Raw genomic sequence first — 19,401 nt, 5'->3', positions numbered from 1 at the left:
TCGCAATCACATTTTGATTTCTCCTATTCCTCGGTTTTCATCTTTCGTCTATTCTCAATCCTCTCCACCAGCTCATCAACCAGACTCCTCATTCCCTTCTCATAATCTCCTAACCAACTTTCATCCCCGTCCAACCTTTTCTCACTAACAATCAATTCCCTGGGTAATTGTACCAGTACGTTACTCTGCACTAAATCCACGTGAAGTCCTCCTCCAAGAACGATCTTAAGTTGTTCAAGACATTTAGTTCCACCATGTCCACCTAGAGTGATGATTCCTACAGGGAGTCCAGTCCATTCGTGATATAGGTGATCGAAAGCGTTTTTCAAAATTGCTGGATAACCCCAATTATATTGCGGAGTGACAATTATCAGGCCGTCCCACCCCATGACGGTAGAAGACCACTGACGGACCATGGAGTCCGAGTATGCGTCGGGAAGAGTAGAAAGCGGATGAGCTTGAGGGACAGTCTGGTCTAGTTGGAAGGGAAGAGGATGTCCAGGTGAGGAAGATAAGTGGATGATCTCTACCTCGAGTGAGGGGTAGGAGGTCAAAAGTATGTTCTGGAAGTAGGTTGAGATTCCCTGGGTGTTGGATGGGGTACGGGTGGATCCGAGGATGACACCGATCTTGATTCGCGGCATATTGAGGCTGTTAATTATGATATTGATCAACGTGAAAAGCAGGAGATTGGGTTTCTTATGTGTACAATTTGATTGTAATTGTGAAGCTGACTTGACTATTTATTTATACCTATCACATCAGAGATAATAGAGGTAGGTCGTTCGTTGCGGTATCACCGAGGCGGCTTCTGCTGCTTGATCACGGCAGTAGATTAGATTCAGTCAGGTCGTCGGCATGCGTTTATGTATACACGATACTGCGTCGATACAATATCATCATGATAACAGAATATCAAGTTTATTTACCGTGCGAACACACCTACAAGTCACTTTCTCATGCCCGAGGTGAATGTTCACTCGAGTATGATCCGCGGCAAGTGGTTCGGTCGAAAGATCCATATCGGCACGACCGATACTGTAGGTGGCAGTTCTATTTTTAGATACTACTATACATACAGTACAAGCGACATAGGAAAGTATGTTATGTTACATGTAAAGTCATCCTATAGAGGACTGAGCTATTGAGCGCAAGACCAATTCCATATCGGGCAAAGGCATCAACAATCATCACGTAATGTCACATGGTTCCTCCTTACTCGTCCCGCCGATACTAGAGATAAGCTGCTCTATCGTTTTCCAGTGATAGCTGCCAATTCAATCTTCTTCAACAAGCTCTTCAAGTTTTTTCCGCCCTTTTGACAATTCTCCTCCAACCAATTCTCAAACCCTTGCCTGATCCCTACTAATTTATCGGTGATCGGCAGATCGTCTCCTGGGTTAAGGAAGGTACGGAAGAAGTTTGTCCATAAGTCTTGTTGCCAGTACTACGTCGAGAGATCATTTTGTTAACTTGTACTCATCAGATTCAAGATCACGCTTGAATGGAACATCTCACAAAAAGGCAAAAAGCAGATGGAAGATCGATAAATTATCACTCACCCTCCTCAATCCCTGATCAATCGCCCATAATCCATCTTGACCCTTCACGACCTTGATGTATCTCCCATATAACATTGTATAGGCTATACTTGCCAACCCATAATAATCAGTCTGATAACTCCAGTTTTCACCATTCTGCATTTCTATACAATCTTTCTCATCCGCTTTCCAGTCCCCAATGACAAACTTCTGATCTCTCTTCGATGGATAAAGCGTTAGGTCGAGTGTTTTACCAAAATCGATTAATCTAACTCCCTTTGATGACCATCCATTTTTACCTTCTTTAGAGTATGAGGCTGACCAAGAAGAACTGGGTATATCCGGCAATCGTATGAGACAATTATCGATCTTCAAGTCACCATGGATGAAATCGTTTGAATGTAATTCTTCGACCAGTTTGAGTAACTCCACAATGAAGAATATACATAACATTTCTTCTAAGGTTGATGGTCCACCTGAAGTCGAAGGTGAAATACCAATCGTATTGGCTTTATTGACGATATCCAATAAAGTTCCTTGGGACGAATAATTCATCAAAAGATAGCTTTCATCTTTGAATGCGTAAAGTTGGCGAGTTTGAATGATCGATGATAGAGCCGATTGACTAATTCTGGAGTAAATCCGATTCAATACGATGTATTCCCATATCGAACAAGGTTGTTCAACCTTGATAGCCAGTATCGATTTATCTTTTTTCTCATCCCCATCCCCATCCCCATCTTCATCATCAGAATCCATATCATCTTCCAACTGTCGTTGAGCAACATCAACAGCTGAGAAAACCAATCCGAATCCACCTTCACCTATCTTATCTCCAAACTCATAATTCTTACCTTGCAATTCGATAGGTAGAATATCATCTGAGGGGGCGACAGATGCTCTGGAGTTGGTACTTCCTCTTCTACCTCTTGATTTGGCGTGTTTCTGTAGTTGAGTCCAATTAGATGATGAGGTGGATCGACAATCGATAAATCCAGGTATTTGCGGAATGGGAGGCTCAACGGACGATAGAATCGTCTCAAGGATTTCCGGAGATGCAGGATTACATGGATTGGGTATATTGAGGATCTCAGGTATTTGATGATTGGCAGTAACAAAGTTTTCACTCTCTGTCGTAGGATCGACGGAACCTTCCCTAGCAGTATGCATGGTCTCGCCATCCGTCAAGACCATCGTATGCATCGTATTCTCATTTCGATGGATGGTGAAACCTTCTGGAAGTTGGAACTTGCCATTGATATCACCTGAGGGCATATCATCTTCCGGTAAGATGGATTTGTCGAATTCGATGAATTGGGCAGGTGGAGAAATACTTTCATTTCCCGCTTGTTGAGGAGGAAGTTGATTATCTGAATCGGTCGAAGAGATTCCAGCTGTTACTTTCGCTGGATCGGAAGCGACGAAAGCGTCTTCTTGCCCTTCTTCCTCATCCTCAGCGACACTGGATGGTATCGTATTACTTGCGGTAGACGAACGGAGATTCGTCATGTGGGTGTATTCACAGGTCCTCTCGGTGATAGGTGTCATAGTGTTGATTTGAAATCTTCTCATTCCTCTTGGTCTTTCTTCTTCTTCCTCATCCTCGTATACATCGTTCAAGTCCACCCGAGCCACACCTTGCTGTACTTCATGGACGAAGCCCGCTTCCTCCTCTTCAGCTTCTCCATCTCCTTCTGGCACTTCCTGAATCGACTCAGTAACTCCTCTACCATACGAACCCTGTCTCGTCAGAGCAGGAGTAGCGAAGAGGTTCTGCGAGAGTGGCTGACGTTGTTTGGGTGCTGCCGAGGGTGTAGCCTGTACTGCATTTTCCTGATCACCATTCTCGTCAGAGAAAATACCGAAAGCCTTCGGTTTTGATGAACTCGATGCGAGAGGTGTACGATTGGTCAAAGGAGTTTTTGCGGGGGTATCATTGAAGATGTTGAATTTACCCGGTTTGCTCGCTGAGGGAGGAACAGAGTTTTCGTCACTGAAAACTGCTGGTTTGGATGATTGGATATTCTCATCTTGAAAGACTGTTGGTTTGGAGGAAGCAGCATTTTCATCGTTGAAGACCAGTGGCTTAGAAGTGGGGTTTTCATCCGGGGTGAAAAGCCGACTTTGACCTGCAGGAGTTGGGGTGGGAGGAATCATAGCTCCTGGAGTTGCTGCTAACATGGCGATGGATGCTGGTCTTGCAGGTAAAGGTGTAGGAGCACCTTGAACAGGTTCTTCTTCCTCTTCTTCATCTGACGAATCATCAGAGTCACTGGCCGAACCTCGGACCTTACCCCCATGAATAGTCTGATCAAACATCTTCATCACTTCCAATTCGGCAAGTTTGGTGTTGACAGTCGGAGAAGGCGGTTTGACTTTCTTTTCTTCAGCTTTGGGTGTGGAAGCTATGACAACGACGATTTAGCTGAATTGTTACACACCACACTAACCAAGCTAACTCACAACCAGGGTTATGCCACGATCTCTCCCATTCTTTCACCTCGCCCTTCCACTCTTTGCCTAGTAACCCTCTCTGCCTAGCTCTGATTTCCTCGAAACTCCACTCATCTCCATTCTTGTATACTGCATTCCAATCAAACATCCTTCGTTCCACCTTTCCAGCCGCGTTCTTCGTATCAGGTCCATCTTTAGGACACTCCCAAGGCTGCATGACAAAGCGTGATGAGGAGGATGGTTTCCCAGATCTAGGAGGTTTCCTGGCTGAGGGAGGTGCAGGTAGAGATGGAATTGCAGTCGAGAGTTCGGACGTATCGTAGTGTCTCAGAGGATCTGATTTGAGCAATTCAGCTTCTGTTGGTGGTTGCTTCTGTCGTACAAATACTTCGTCGGCTGAGCGTATACCTTCGTTCTCGGACTGTTTATCAAGGTCAAGATATCAGCTACGCCATTTGTAGTGATTTATGAAAGGCACCTTGACTCACTACATCCTTGAACACCTCAACCTTTGGTGTCCTAGGCGTCATTCTAGGTCTAGAAGCGCTCTGAGGTAGAGTCTCTCCTTTCCATGGTGTAGCCTCTATGGTGTTTTCTTTCCTTCTAGCATCTCGAGTACCGAAATCTGCCCATTCTCCTGGAGCAGTATCCTCCGATCTACCGTTATCATCCGAGAAAACCTCCATTTTACTTCCATTGCCTTTACTTGCGACTCTGAGGGAGGGCGCCAGCTGAGTAGCTCCAGCTACAGAGGTCGAGGCGGTAGCTACTTGACCTAATATTGATCGGCCCAGTGTTCTGGCAGGTGCTGAAGTGGATGAAGATGATTCATCATCTGGTACCACACCTGAAGGGGGAGCCATGACCCTCTCGAGAAATTGCTTATGTCGGTTCTTCAATCTATCAGGAGGTGAGGCTTTACGAGCTATGCCCAATCGATAAATCTCATCTGCCTTCTTACGTCTATAATGGGTACCCAGTCAGTTAAGCAGCAATGAGCCGGAAATGGGAGATCGCTTACCTTCCCAAACCTTCTAGGGCGCTTGCCCATTCTTCGTAGAACACAGAATGCCTAGTCCCTATATCTCTGGATTCCAAAAAGGCCCAAATCTCTTCTCTCCTTTCTATCTGCCTGGCATACATCACCCATAATTTCAAGTATCGGATATCCTGTGTGTATCTCGTGTCATTGACGAACCGTCTTGTGGTGGTTTCTAACAAGGGTAGGAGGTGTGTATCTGACGATACGTGATGTTGTACTACAAACAGTATGTACCTACACATACGTCAATTAGCTCAACCCGGATAGTGTTCCATAGCGTGTAGTATCGCTCACTTGTTGTATACGTCCAAAATATCCAATAGTCCATCTATCATATCTTCACCCTCCTTGTCCCTCTTCTCCGCGTCTTCAATATCCTTCCGGAATCGCTCATGGCCCTCTTGAACCACTTGATCAGCAGCGGTAGGTTCCTTGAATACGTTCGACAGAGTAGCGGCTGATCGTCCAGTCGCCAAAGGTCTGATATTCTCCTTTTGCGATTCGATCAAGGCGAAATCCGTGACTGGACCTGAAGAGGATGGAGAAGGAGGCCGCTGCCCTGGTGAGAACAGTGATTCCATCGTTGACGGCGTACCTGTATGCTGTATGTGTGAGTTTGATCAGTACGGTCGTTGATTGAATAGTGGAAAGTCAAAGTGAAATCAAAATCAGTCGCTTTGTTTACCTTTGACGCGTTGACGGCAATGCCCACTTGTTTGGTCCAGGGCAGGTACGAAGTACGGGGTGTCATCCCCCAAGTGACGTGGCATTTACACCCTACCCTCCCTACGTCATAAGGGCGTGTTCTTCAGCCTATGACGGGCTACTCACCTCCACCAGACATGTCCGCTGACATCTCGATACATATAACCAACATAACACTCAGCAACAGATCCATCAACCGTACCTTCGCCGCTCAACCCAATATACAACATGGTCACCAAGCAAGATAGACCATACTACTTGCAAGAGGACGATCAAGAGGGCGAAGCACTGGTCTTGCCTGCCGAGGAGGATGATCCTAGTATTCCCAAAGATGAGAGTCAGAAGGACAAGAAGGCGAGGGAGAAGAGAGAGAAGGAGGCTGGAGTGAGGAGGGTGAAAGTGGGTAGAGTAGAGCTGGACCCGAGTATTGGTGAGTATCTGAATGTGTCTCAGCCCCTCATAAGGGAAAGCTGTCTCAACACCTGGGCGATAACTGATACATGATGATCTACGATGTGCAGACTACGCCAACTTTACATCAGATGGACCCGGTTTGGATTCCAAAGCAATACTGGATGATATGGGGATGATCAATATCTGGGTGGATCTCAAGAAACCATTACCTGATCTACCGAAGGATTATGCTCGAGCAGTCAAGGAGTATGCAGTGGATCGAAGGAAGGGAGTCAAGTGTCCTCCACTGAATATAGTCATACTTATAGTCGGGTCGAGGGGTAAGTCGTCCTTAGATCTGTCCAAGTCTCTTATATCTAAGACCATCATCTCATCAAATAGATACTGACCTTACTTGTAAACCGTCCAGGTGATGTCCAACCATACTTGTCTTTAGCATTGCATCTCATAACATCCCATTCACACCGAATTAGAATAGCTACCCATCCAGATTTCAAAGATTTCGTTCTCGAGGCGAGAAAGTATCTGAGGGATAAGAAGGGTCCAAACGGGGAGAATTTGGAGGATAAGCTGGAATATTATGACGTAGGAGGGAATCCGAAAGAATTGATGGCATATATGGTCAAGAGTGAGTCGAACTAAGCTGACGGTCGGTCTTCTGCCCATTTTCTTTTTGAGAAGCTGATGTCTGTACCCATCAAGATCCCGGTCTCTTACCTGGTATGGCATCATTGACCAACGGCGACATATCATCCAAGCGAAAGATGACTGCTGAAATGCTAGAAGGGTTTCATAAATCCACTTATTCGCCTGACTCAGTATCTGGAAGACCTTTTGCAGCAGATGCGATTATCAGTAATCCCCCTGCTTTCGGTCATATACATATTGCTGAGGCTTTAGGTCTTCCATTACATATGACTTTCAGTGAGCTGATCAGGAAGTTTTATCCAGCCTGTCCCAAGCTCAATTTTTCTTTGATACTCAGCGATGCCTTGGTCACCTACAACAGCCTTCAACCACCCTTTGGTGCGAATCGAGCAGTCCAATGCGGAGAAAGGGTTGACGAATTACCTCAGTTTCGCTTTGGCCGAAATGCTGTAAGCTATAGTCTGTTCTTACCTGGACAAAGCACAAAGAAGCTGATGATCTATATAGTACGTGGCAAGGCTTAGGAGACGTTATTAATTCTTTCCGAAGCAAGACCCTCTACCTGGAACCATTGTCGATGAGCTCGGGTCCCTCTGTGGTAGATAGACTGAAAGTACCCTGGACGTACTGCTGGAGCGAAGGGCTGATCGAGAAGCCAAAAGATTGGAAGAATCATATCGGTAAGCGGAGGAAACCGAAATACAAGGTTAGATCAGCTCATATGAGTAATAGATATATCCGGCTTCTACTTTTTGGAGGGTGACAAGGATTATCAGCCTGATCAGGAATTGAAGGAATTTTTGGGAGCTGGTGGACCTCCGATATACATCGGGTAAGCTAGAGCACATGAGAGTATTGCATAGATGCTGATGCACCCAGCAGCTTCGGTTCAGTTGTAGTGGAAGATGCGACTGCAATGACCAGTAAGCTGTATACTCGCCTGTGTGGGATAGTGGGAAGAAGCTGACTTCGCCACACAGAAACAATCTTCGAAGCTGTTAAACATTCCAATGTAAGAGCTTTAGTCAGTGCGGGATGGGGTGGTCTAGGAGGTTGTGATGTGCCCGACAACGTGTTCATCCTAAAGGGTGAGCGATACCCTTTCAATCGTGGTTCTTTGCTTATCGCATTCATAGGCAATATCCCGCATGATTGGTTGTTTTCGGAGGGACGAGTTAGCGCTGTGTGTCACCATGGAGGTAAGCTGAGCTACCAGACCTATAGGCAACTTGAGCTGATCACAAGCACAGGCGCGGGCACCACGGCAATAGGACTAAGAAACGGCTTACCTACGATCGTTGTCCCATTTTTTGGTGATCAAGCGTAAGTCATGATACCTCATTCATATGGAATGATGCTGACCGATTACTTAGCTTTTGGGGCGAGATGATACATAAAGCGGGAGCTGGACCCCCTCCGATCCCTCAAAAGACTCTCACGACGGAAAATCTGGCCAAAGCGATTGAATTCGCTACTTCTCCTCATGCAAAAGCCGCAGCCAAGGGTATGGCAGATAAGATAAAGTCGGAGTCTGGCGAAGTGAAAGGCGTGGAATCATTCCATAATCACCTGCCTTTGCTCAATATGAGGTGAATATGCAGAACTGTTAGTCCCTGTTGCTGAGCTAACACTTCATCTTGATTCGTCTAGATGCGACATCGATCCTGATCAGATAGCGACATGGTGGTCGGACAAATTATGTTTGAGGCTGAGTGGTGTTGTAGCTGCCTTGATGGTCGAGAAGGGAAAACTCGATTGGAAGGAATTGGAAGTTCACCGAGCGAAAGAGTACGACTCGAAAAGGAGAGTGGTCGATCCCATCAGTGGAGGTGCGAGTGCGATCTTGGGTACGATAACGGGTTATTATGCTGGTATCGCTCAAATTTTTTACAATCCGGTAAGTCACCACTTCGAGAAAATCAAAGCATACGAGTACATAGGAATTGATCTGTTGATATTGTATATCTTAGCCAAAAGGAATAATCAACACTACCACAGCCATACCAAAGGGTCAGTTTACGATTCCTGTGTATCCAATGGAGGACTGATGATGTGAAAATTAGGAATGGTCAATATAATCGATAACATATACGAAGGGATGGATAACATTCCGAGGATGATCGGTTCGGAACAAGTGAGAGAAAGAGGTAAAGTAGATGATTTTGAGAGTGGAGTGAAAGAAGGTGCAAAAGGCGTTTTCTACGGTTATTGGGATGGAATAACGGGTTTGGTCAGAGAACCAGTGGAAGGCGCCAAGAAGGAGGTCAGTGCACCTCTTTGTTACTGTATGGTCATATCTCATAAAGAATCATTAAAATAGGGCTTTGTTGGTGCGATCAAAGGGATGGGAAGGAGCTGTATGTCTGTTTTCCATTCGCCAAGGTCTTCTCAAAGCTGATCATGATTGCGAATAGACGTAAATGTTACTGCTCGTCCAGCAGCAGGTAATTAACATCCAATTACGGGGTCCTCGTGGCCTCAAGTAGCCAGTCAGCTGACAATGACAATGCCAACTCTTATAGGTATAGTAGGAGCGATATCACTGCCTATACGAGGCCTGACCAAAGCATTCCAAAACAAATTTTCGGCACCCCGTGAGATCGTATTGGAACAACCTAGGAGATTGCTTTCTATTGAATCGCTTGATTCTCTATCACCACAGGAGAAAATTAGCCTAAGTAAGAAATTCCAAGATCTTACCAAACCCGAGAAGGTCAAGGAGAGAAAGGAGAGTTTGAAGAAGAGGGCGAAGAGGGTCATGGAGGGTGATGAGACTGCCTTGGATGAGGGAGATAGCACTCCAGTGGAAGAAAAGAAGGAAATAAAGTCTACCAATATCCCAGAGGCCGAGGCGGATGTGAAGGCCAATGAACTCCAGGGAGAAGGGAAGAAGCCGAGTGAGATGGAAGAAGCTGAACGTAGAGGGTATGAACGAGCTCTAAGGGAGTTGAAGGAAAGAGAAGGTAAATAATTGCTTTGATGCTCTACCTATACACGGATGAACGGTGGTATGAAGGATTGTAATTGTATTTCTATCTGGCTGTCATATCATGCACTACCATTTGTGAATATGTAGACAGGATAGGATCAAGAGTATACGGAGTATTGAAATGTCCTTATCAGATAAGTCTCAATAGGTGACATACCTTTAAAAGGCGATTCACGGACCGTTTCTACCCGTTTTTTGGGATTTTGAGTTTCGGGTCAAACGAATTGGAAAACAATTAAACCAGGCACGATTGAATGAAATTTGATTATCAACCCTTTGGGGAATAATACTCGTGCCGTGTGCTTGTAGAAGCCGACTACCGCCATGTGAAAGTGGCCGATTCCACTGCGCCGAGAAAGAGAAGAGGGGCAGAGAGATAATCTTAGAGGCTGTCTTACTCGACGTGTGAATTTGGATTATTTATGCGTATTTGCTCGTCTTTATCTTTCATTCTAATCTTGATCATTTGTGGAACTTCCATCATTCATTATAACTATAACAACTTAGAACAAGGTCAGCAGACAAGGACCGGATTGGAGATAAACAGATCATCGATGTCTCCTCGGAATGAACGATAACAAGATGTCATATTCAAGCCATTACTATTTCGGTCACAACAATGTAAACCGCGACAATAACAACAATAGCAGTAGCAGCAGCGGCAGCAATAATAATCATCAACACTATTATCAACGTTATGAACCGCAGCAACATCCTTATTTGGCAAATACATCGGTATTTGCAATATCACCAATATCATCTTACTCCGATCCTCCATCTGCTTCGGCTTCGGCTTCGGCTTCCACATCTAGCTCAAGTGCAGGTCCCAGTCATATCCCTGCTTATACCCACATTCACTCTCAACAGCATGATGCCAATGCTATCTTAACGACGACACCGACACCAACGTCGATCAAGAGAGGAAAGACGGGTTGTATAACTTGTAGGATACGTAAGAAGGTGAGGACATAATCGCTTTCGTATTCATAAATTGTTCTTCACCATTTGAGTCCAAGACACGGTGACGGTGCTGACTGTCAATCCATGAAGCGATGCGATGAAGCCAAACCCACTTGTGATAGCTGTGCGAGATTGGGACTGGAATGTATGGGATACTCGGTCCAGAGACCATCATGGTTGAAAGAGAAAGATATGGAGATGAAGTTGAGAGAAAAGATGTAAGTGATTATCCGCTATATCATATCATATGTGATAGATTAGCTCAAGATGGCTGGCTGTAATGTGATGGAAATCGAATCAATAGTAAACAGAAATCCAGCGAGAGACGAAGGAGTAAGAAGACTGTACAGCCCAAAACGAAAACAGGACCGAAACCGAAACCGATACCGACACCGACATCAACAGCAAAGGGAAAAGGAAAGGCTGAACCAGAACCAGAACCAGAACCAGAACCAGAACAACAGATAGAAGAGTATCGGAGTGAGATGGGCGGCAACCTCGAAATCGTTGCTTCTTCCAGTAATCCGTTTAAGAGGAAAAGACATAAACAAGACACGGAGGAAGAAGAAGAAGAAGAAGTAGACGATGGAATGGAATTGGAAGACAACAACAATATATCATCTTCATCTATGAGTGGTCCCTCAAGATCAGTCATCGTTCCCACCTCCTCAACCATATACCCACAGGTCGTCGCCCAATCTCATAATTCATCCGCTCCATTGACCTGGGCACCTCTGATGAGCAGTCTGAACCATCCTATAATAGGCTCGTTGGCGAGACATCCATGGAATCCAAATCATTCTCAGGGCCCTCATCAAAGTCAATATCAACATCCATCTCCTTGTCCAAGTCCTAATGCGATCGCAGGACCGTTCACTAAAAGTTTCACCTATCCACCTCCTGCAGAATACTATCAAAATCATTATCAGAATCAAGGTTCAAGCTCCAATCCCGATACTCCCTCTTCACTTATCGAACTATCCAATCCCGAATCTTCTTTTGAAGATCTATGGATATACCTTCTGAACTGTCAACCCGACATATTATCCAATTTGGTTTCACCCTCGCCCATCCCACCTAGATCGCTTAGTACGAGTCCATCGCCTGATTCGGTCGATAGGTATCTCCATCATTATCTCAATGTCGTCTTGCCATTGCAATTCGGGTTCACTATGAAATCGTCAGCAGCGGATCTGTTAGCTCCACTGGCGATGAGGGATGATACTGTCATGAATGGTCTGAAAGCTCTAGCGGCATTACATCTCAGCGTGTACAAGAACGAAGATAAGAACAGGAACAATAAGGATAAGGATATCCGAGGGGAAGATGTCGTTTGGGATGATGTTGTAGTAGTAGATGAAGAAGAAGAGCTGAGGACACCTCAAGAAGACGAAGGAGAGGAAGGAGAGGAAGGAGAGAAGGATAAAGAAGTAGCCGAGAGATCTTTCGATAAAACGATAAAGAGCTTACGATCGCTGACATCTAATCCGAATGAAACCGATGGGTTGTTGGTTTCCTCTATATCTGCCATATCATACGTGATCTTCAGTGGTGGAATAGCATATGAATGGGTCGAAGCGCTTAGAATAGCTAGGAAATATCTATGGGGAGCTCTAAGAGATTCACCTGAATTAGGAATATTTATACCTTCCACTATTCCCACTAGCACTGATTCACATCAAAAGCAGAAAGGATCACCTTGGAAAAGATATCGACATTTCCTACAGGCTATAATACGTACAGATATCTTTGGGTCTATCACTGAAAATAAAGCGTCAGAGTTATTACCAATCTACAGATCGTTGTTGAATCGTTCGTCTATTGACTTCTTATCGGATGGAAGTGAGATTGGAAGGGCAAATGGGTTAAAGGAGATCGTACCGAATTCAGATGATATAGATAACACCACTGTAAGTTTTCTTCCTTTCTTTCCTCGCTAGGAAGGATAATGATAAGTTACCTTTCATCGCACCTCGCTAATGCGAACCCACTTGATTCATCACATCTAGTTACTTGCGCTAGCTGAAACAGTCGCTTTATCTGAATGGCGAACGGAGCAATACCAAAAAAGTACATTGGATCTTGAAGAACTCGTTAGACGAGGTAATGCGATTAAAGTCTTGTTGAATGAGAGATCCAGGAGGGAAAAACATTATTTCCCAAATTCAAATCACCATCATCTTCATGTCCGTCAATCAAGTTCAAATGGAAATGAGATGGAAGATATGGACACAAAGTTAAAAGGTCAATTAATGAGTGATGCGTACTACGAATCGACCAAAATATTACTGTCTATAACTATAAATGGACCTTTCCCGAAATTATCGACTGTTCAAGAACCTATAAATGAAATTGTCAATTTGCTCAACCAACTCAAGATATTAGAAAATAGACAAACACAATCTCAAACCACCACCACAACCACTGTTGGAACCCAAAGTCCGATCGGAACAGAAAAGGAGAAGCGAATGACGAATACGACCACGGGAACGACCACTGGGACGAACGAATTTATACGTACATTGATTTTCCCAATTGCAATCTCAGCATGTCATTGTTTACCTTCCTTACAACCTTTTTTCAGAGGGTTGTTTTTGAATTTGAACAAAAGCTCATTGTTATTTGGTAATACGAAATTTATCTGGATGTTAGTTGAGAAAATGTGGGAAGAGAGGAACATCATGACCAGTACCGATTCCGACGAAGTTAATGGAAGTGAATTTGAAAGACCGATTTTTTGGCTGGATGTAATGAAGAGATTAGGATGGGAAGGAGGTATCTTATTGATCTAAGATTCAAAGGGGGTTGAATCTCGGCATGTACAGTTAACTGCAGTGCCAGTGATAACAAGCACAGTTCCAGTATAGTATAACAATATAGCTTTTGCGATTCTTTCCGTGTTGTTGTACGATTGTTAGTGATGTACATGACTCACAGTAACAGTATAGAATGAATACAGAATAGCCTCGAATGTTATTCACACTTTTTGCATATGACATGTACAGTACATAAACCTAACTATACCTGATCGTATCAATTTATTCTTCATTACTGTCAAGGTTGATATTATACTGGACCGTCAGATTCATCAGAAAGGCTTTGATGATAATACCACCTTAGCGTACATAAAACAGATCAAAATCCCTAATCTTCCTTCGCCTCAAACGACATAATGTCCGTGTCACTCAGTGTCTCTCGAGTCGCTGAGTCTCCACCATCCTATCGATGATACCGCCCTCGTTCAGTCGAGTATAAGATTTTTGCCAATTTACGACATGCCACTACAGGTAAGACACAACAGACAGTAGGAAGGCAAATATCAATTTGGTATCAGTATCAGCACGTATTCGTGCCGGAAACAAGACCTACTTTAGGTTGACATCCTCGCAGATATGTCAAAGTATCTAAGCCTTCGGGTTTTGCTAATAAAAGCTTGCATATATATCTGAGACCACTTTCTTTGCTTATGGTGCCTCTAGCACGTCTTGCAGGTTTGACACTGGATGCTGAGTTTGAGCTTGACTTCAAGCCCATTGGATCGGACATGGATGTAGAGTCCATCTCGATTTGTCTTCTCTTCAAAGGGGATGTCCAGGTTGATCTTCCGCGAATACGTTTAGGTCGACCCGTTACGCTGTAGACTTGATGATCCATCTCTGGCTCGGACAATTGAGCATCTGCATCTTCACCATGTCTATGTTCATCGCGATCAATCTCTGAATCTGTGATGGTCAAGCTGAAGGTTAATTAAGCGTACTCTCAATGGTTTTAGGAAGTTACAAGGCTCACCATCAGATGCGTCGGCGGATTGTAATAAAGATTTCGAATCCCCAAGGGATTCATCGGCATGTTGCACAGAAGATATTGAAATTACCCAATCCTTCACATCGAGGGTTTTACAGGTCTTATGACAGTTGATCAACCATTGTGAGGAGACAATTTTTTTATTTTCTTGGACAGATTCGATAAGTTGTCTTTCGATTTCATTCTTGGTCTGAAGTGATCCAGGTCCAACGTGAAGTCTTTGGAGCACAATGACATCAGCTGCATCGATTGCGCAGGTGGTATGGCCTAGATCCTATAACAGAGGTAAAAATTTAGCCAAAAAACCTAAAACACAGGAAAACATTCTTCCAGTGCTTACCTCAACAACGAACTTCAAGATGGAAGCGCCTCTATGAAGATGAATTTTCAGGGAGTTTGTTGGTTTCGCTCGACTTGTAACTGCCTTCTCTTTTCCCTTTTGATCAAGAAGTCGATCGAGCTGAAAGCTCAACAACAATTAGCATAGCTTAAACAATGGTCTTTAATTAGATGCGAACAAGTACAGTACGGTAATATGAGTCGCACTCACCTCAGCGTGGATATCATTCTCCCATTCCTCATTCATTGCTTGGCCTGAAATAGCTGAGACGGGTCCGCTGACTGTCATTATATCGTCGCTAGCTTGATCGACAAAAGGAGGCGCGAAGTCATCCGGATGACCGGAGTAATTGGCTGGACTACTACTCGTATAAATGACGGAATAACCGGATTCGATTCAGCTTTCAATCTTAGAGGTAATTATTGATTGTTTCTAAGACTTCAGCATTGAAATCTTACCTTTCCTCCCGCTCAACTAGCCGTCATCGTGGTGAAGCTCTTCGGTTCGTACTCTTGGCGTGGAGAAAACAGAGTCAAGATCTTCAACCAATACCTCAATCGGATTAGCAGGCGGATGACCGGTACCATCTTCAGGTTCATCCTTAACAGCGATTTGAGATCTGTAGTGATGGCGAACCAGTCAGTGATCGAAAAACCAAATACACGATCAATTCGCATAGTATGGGTGTACTAGCTTTTTGCAGGGTGACAGGAAACAAATTCACATATGAAAGAAATGGATTACTGTACTCACCTAATGCGCATCCCTGCCCACCCGAATTTCCCATATCTCTGGTCCAACACTCTCTGAGCACTGATGCAGCTTTTGACCCAATCCAATTTGAGGATCACCTCTTTCCTTGTTCCTGAAGGAGTGGTGTCTCCATATCTTTCAATGATCTTATCAACCGTCCAAGGGATAATTCCGTACTCGTATTGATCCCAATCGTCGATCGGAGTGACTTGTTCAAGGGGAATATCAAGAATCAAATCGAGTTTGAGATGAGAGCGACCATAATCGCAGTTGTGGTTGAAATTACCCAGGTATTGTTCGAGATGAGTAGGGTGGATGAGGATGTGATTGACGTTGTAATTCGGTGAGGTGATGACTTGTCCACCGTATGACTGTAAAGCAAACATATTAATTTCAAACCCGGTATGGTCACCTACGACTAAGAGGGAAAAGGAAAAGGAAAAGGATAGAAACTCCCACTCACCTCGATATCACTCTTGCAATACCTTACATCCTTTCCCCAATCTTCTTCGCCAACGATTTCGTTCCCTCCTTCACCTTGATGATCAGGAGGACAGTAAATGTAGAATCTTTTGCCCTTGAATAGCGACTTCATCGTTGAAACGGAAGTAGTGGTATCGCGGAGGAAGAGGAAGTGAAAGAGATAATGAGCCCGGAGTGTGGGAAGTCAGTATGAAAGTCGGATGTTCTCTTTCACCAAGGATGAGTAGGGTGAGTATGACAAGAGAAACGGGAAGGGTCTAGGATGGAACGGACAAATAACCAAATTTGGATCTAAAGGTGAAGAGAAAGAAGAGAGAGGATGATGATGATGATGATAGGGGTTTACGTTTCATATACATCCATGATCTTCCTCGAGTGAATCGCTTGTGCAGTCGTGATCGTTACTCGGATCATCTTGTACTAACGCGTCCCTCAAAGGTATACCTTTGACACGTTGTTGTGACATGTACGGGACATTTGATGGATCAATAGTACTCGTACAGTCAATCCGATTCACCCCACTCTTCCCCACTTTCCCTTTGATATTCCAACAGATCAAACAAAGTACATCCGTTCATAATCAGTAGCATATACAACCACAAGAAATCCGATAGGACATACAACCTTTTCGATATCACAATTTAGCGAGACGAACCACGGGAGATATCCGATTTCGATCCGACATCCGATAACAACTCCTTATCGTCATCCCAAACATTCAACAAATCAATCTTAATTTTCCGATAAAATATTTTCTGATGAACGAACCTTTCAGCCCCTTTCAGTAGGTGGAGGAGTCATCATGTTTCCATTCCCACTATCGTTATCGTCCGGGATCATCCGATACTTGTCAAGTGATAACAATCGATCAGTCTCAATACAGTCATTGACCCAATCTGCGGAAACGACTGCCCGGGTGGGATCAGATGAGATTTCCCGTACGATTCGCGAGTGTGCGGGCTCGATGAGCAATTCAGTGAGTGACAGAGGGAGGATATGGATGGTAGCTTGGGGCTCAGGTACGATTAAACCTCCGCCTGTACGCTATTGCCATGCAGTCAAAATAGTATTGTATACCATCAGTATTGCAGTATCAATATAAAGTGAAGCATGATTAACTTACAGTAATTGCCAGCTCGATAAACTTTCTTTCCCTCACTGATCCAGAAACATGGAATCCTAAAGGAAGTAACAATCCTCTGGCGAACATCCCTTTAGGCTGGATATCAGGGCGAATCTCAATATACGACGAAGACGGGGTGATATTACCCAGATTCGGTTCGCTACGCAACTGAGGGGTCGATAATTTGGCTGGTTGCATGGTGGGTCGAGGTTGTGGTGACGGTGTAGCTGTCGTTCTTATATCATGTTGATGTTTCTTTACACTGGTGACACCGATGTCATCTCCGTCTATGGTGATCGAAGCTACCATTGGTGGTGTAGGGGGTGGCGGGGTATTCATCGGTAAATGCTGCTGGGAAGGCAAATCGGGTGTTTCGGGTTGTGATTCAATTTTGACGCCCTCATCGATGAGAGGCTTTTTATCCTCGTCATTGGATAATGGAACTGGTGTTTGAGTCTCAGTTTCAGGTGGTGGTTCATCCGCTTTCTCCATCTCCATGATGCTAGGTCTGGCATTAGGTAGTTGTCAGCTAAGCATCGCTTTCACGGTTCGAAGGATATAGCTCACTCTTCGACTTTGAATCTCACAGGTTGTTCCTTCATGGAATTTCCATCGAGATCCATGGACGTCGCTTTCCCACGATCGTCGGCTGTTTCTCTTGAATTACGAGGATCTTGGGCAGGACCATCAACTTTCTCCGGCTGGTCCATCGCTCGAGATGGGATCGACGGATCTTCAGCAAGCCGACTCGATATCCTAGCTGCAAGAGGTGGCACAGAATGGTTATCTTGGATATTGCTATGGCTTTGAGGAGCGGAAAAAGAACTGCTAGATGAGTTGGAGCGTTTCATAAGACTCTCAAATGGGTTTGGCGGACATTGGAAGTTGAAGGAGGGGTAGATGATGGCTGTTGATACGGTGTTGGTAGTTCGCCCCAGGGTGTTATATTCACGTGTTAAGGATCGTATGTGCCCCTAACGATACCATATCAGCTCTCTTCTATCTCTTCAGCACATGGTTGTGCTGGTTCCAATCGCACAGCTGAAAGGTTCACATATACCCTCATCGACCCTCAAGGTGATAAAATTCCATACTCTAGTAATACACCCACTTGATTTCCCACCCTGCAAAATCGTCAAATCTGCCTACAACCCTGTCTTGCCTCACACATTCATCTATCCATTCCTGCCTTAGTAGCACCTTTCTTTTCGACGAATGCACGGCCCTAGGTTCTTCTGTCGGTATGATACCTCTGAGACATGCGAAATAACGTATGAGATCGTTATCTGTCCAATCCTGCTGGGGTTCTAGCGATACCAAATCCGGTCCGTTAGGGAGTATCTGCAGTACTACATTCTGCGGGTAGGCGGGGTTCAGGGGTAAAATAATGTGGGTTACCGAGGGTGAAGAGGGGGTACGGGAGATTGAACCGCTGTGATACTGTACATTCAAGTCATCAGCTCGGCACGAAATAATGTGGAATGCCTAGCATAATCGATCTTGATATCGTCTTGAACGATGCTTAATGACTCACCCTGATCGTATCTATCAATCTATCAATTCCCTTCTTACTCTTCCACTGATCTGCTCCTCCACTCCCGCCTCCAGGGGAATGCACATAGAAAGTGAAACCATTCCAAAAACTACTCCCTGTTGATCTCCTTCTATCATCTGTATTGGTGGTAGTCGTAGGCGATATGGGTATTTCTCCTCGATCACCATCTCGGATATCATCATACCGCGATCTTCTGCGGCGGGGGGATCGTCGTCTGGGCTGACGAGGGGGTGATCTTGCTCTGGGAGCATCACGGTACATGTGGTTCATCCGATCCCTCAAGGGAGGTGGTGAGCTGCGTCGTCGAGGAAGTGAGCGTGACGGTAAGCGACGGCGATACTGACCATCATTGATATCATGTCGTGAAGATGATGCTATAGCTGTAGGAGGAGGAAGACTTGAGTAGGCGGATGGTGGACGTATACGATCTCGGAGCATGATGAGGTGGTGAAGGGTACTTGTATTCCCATAGAAAGATAGACAGGGGACGATATTCTGGGATGTAGATATCAACACTACACTTTCACGAGGGATAAACAGCCAACGACCCCGCAATCCCATATCAGATAGGTGAAGAATGTAATGTCTCC

General features: G+C 44.7%; 7 protein-coding genes across 7 annotated transcripts; 2 read left to right on the top strand and 5 right to left on the bottom strand.

Moving 5' to 3' along the window:
• Nucleotides 1–23: 23 nt before the first annotated feature.
• On the bottom strand, nt 24–644 carry V865_001918 (uncharacterized protein; the record flags this gene model as incomplete). The annotated part of the gene is made up of 1 exon (XM_066225732.1): nt 24–644. The coding sequence occupies one exon, from the start codon at nt 642–644 to the stop codon at nt 24–26; it is 621 nt and encodes a 206-aa protein (XP_066081829.1).
• Nucleotides 645–1,249: 605 nt separating this feature from the next.
• On the bottom strand, nt 1,250–5,618 carry V865_001917 (uncharacterized protein; the record flags this gene model as incomplete). The annotated part of the gene is made up of 6 exons (XM_066225731.1): nt 1,250–1,447; nt 1,563–3,946; nt 4,005–4,416; nt 4,484–4,958; nt 5,017–5,271; nt 5,332–5,618. The coding sequence occupies 6 exons, from the start codon at nt 5,616–5,618 to the stop codon at nt 1,250–1,252; spliced, it is 4,011 nt and encodes a 1,336-aa protein (XP_066081828.1).
• A 352-nt stretch (nt 5,619–5,970) lies between these two features.
• Nucleotides 5,971–9,775, top strand: V865_001916 (uncharacterized protein; the record flags this gene model as incomplete). The annotated part of the gene is made up of 18 exons (XM_066225730.1): nt 5,971–6,172; nt 6,264–6,476; nt 6,566–6,784; nt 6,859–7,080; nt 7,142–7,253; nt 7,312–7,484; nt 7,537–7,636; nt 7,687–7,727; nt 7,785–7,892; nt 7,941–8,003; nt 8,055–8,127; nt 8,178–8,393; nt 8,455–8,701; nt 8,775–8,814; nt 8,868–9,067; nt 9,125–9,161; nt 9,219–9,248; nt 9,327–9,775. 18 exons carry the CDS (start codon nt 5,971–5,973, stop codon nt 9,773–9,775), a joined length of 2,745 nt encoding a protein of 914 aa, XP_066081827.1.
• Nucleotides 9,776–10,375: 600 nt separating this feature from the next.
• On the top strand, nt 10,376–13,545 carry V865_001915 (uncharacterized protein; the record flags this gene model as incomplete). The annotated part of the gene is made up of 4 exons (XM_066225729.1): nt 10,376–10,753; nt 10,844–10,971; nt 11,058–12,663; nt 12,763–13,545. 4 exons carry the CDS (start codon nt 10,376–10,378, stop codon nt 13,543–13,545), a joined length of 2,895 nt encoding a protein of 964 aa, XP_066081826.1.
• A 393-nt stretch (nt 13,546–13,938) lies between these two features.
• V865_001914 (uncharacterized protein) lies at nt 13,939–16,245 on the bottom strand (the record flags this gene model as incomplete). Its single annotated transcript, XM_066225728.1, has 8 exons — nt 13,939–14,034; nt 14,123–14,475; nt 14,543–14,831; nt 14,898–15,017; nt 15,108–15,258; nt 15,373–15,516; nt 15,651–16,021; nt 16,114–16,245. The coding sequence occupies 8 exons, from the start codon at nt 16,243–16,245 to the stop codon at nt 13,939–13,941; spliced, it is 1,656 nt and encodes a 551-aa protein (XP_066081825.1).
• A 659-nt stretch (nt 16,246–16,904) lies between these two features.
• Nucleotides 16,905–18,107, bottom strand: V865_001913 (uncharacterized protein; the record flags this gene model as incomplete). Its single annotated transcript, XM_066225727.1, has 3 exons — nt 16,905–17,177; nt 17,257–17,764; nt 17,824–18,107. The coding sequence occupies 3 exons, from the start codon at nt 18,105–18,107 to the stop codon at nt 16,905–16,907; spliced, it is 1,065 nt and encodes a 354-aa protein (XP_066081824.1).
• Nucleotides 18,108–18,211: 104 nt separating this feature from the next.
• Nucleotides 18,212–19,249, bottom strand: V865_001912 (uncharacterized protein; the record flags this gene model as incomplete). The annotated part of the gene is made up of 3 exons (XM_066225726.1): nt 18,212–18,230; nt 18,368–18,696; nt 18,791–19,249. 3 exons carry the CDS (start codon nt 19,247–19,249, stop codon nt 18,212–18,214), a joined length of 807 nt encoding a protein of 268 aa, XP_066081823.1.
• Between the last annotated feature and the right edge of the window lie 152 nt (nt 19,250–19,401).

The sequence above is a fragment of the Kwoniella europaea genome, chromosome 1 (assembly GCF_036810445.1).
Source record: "Kwoniella europaea PYCC6329 chromosome 1, complete sequence".
NCBI classification, from domain to species: Eukaryota; Fungi; Basidiomycota; class Tremellomycetes; order Tremellales; family Cryptococcaceae; genus Kwoniella; species Kwoniella europaea.
The sequence above is the reverse complement of the archived record's forward strand: the minus strand, read 5'-3'. Positions and strand labels throughout refer to the sequence as shown.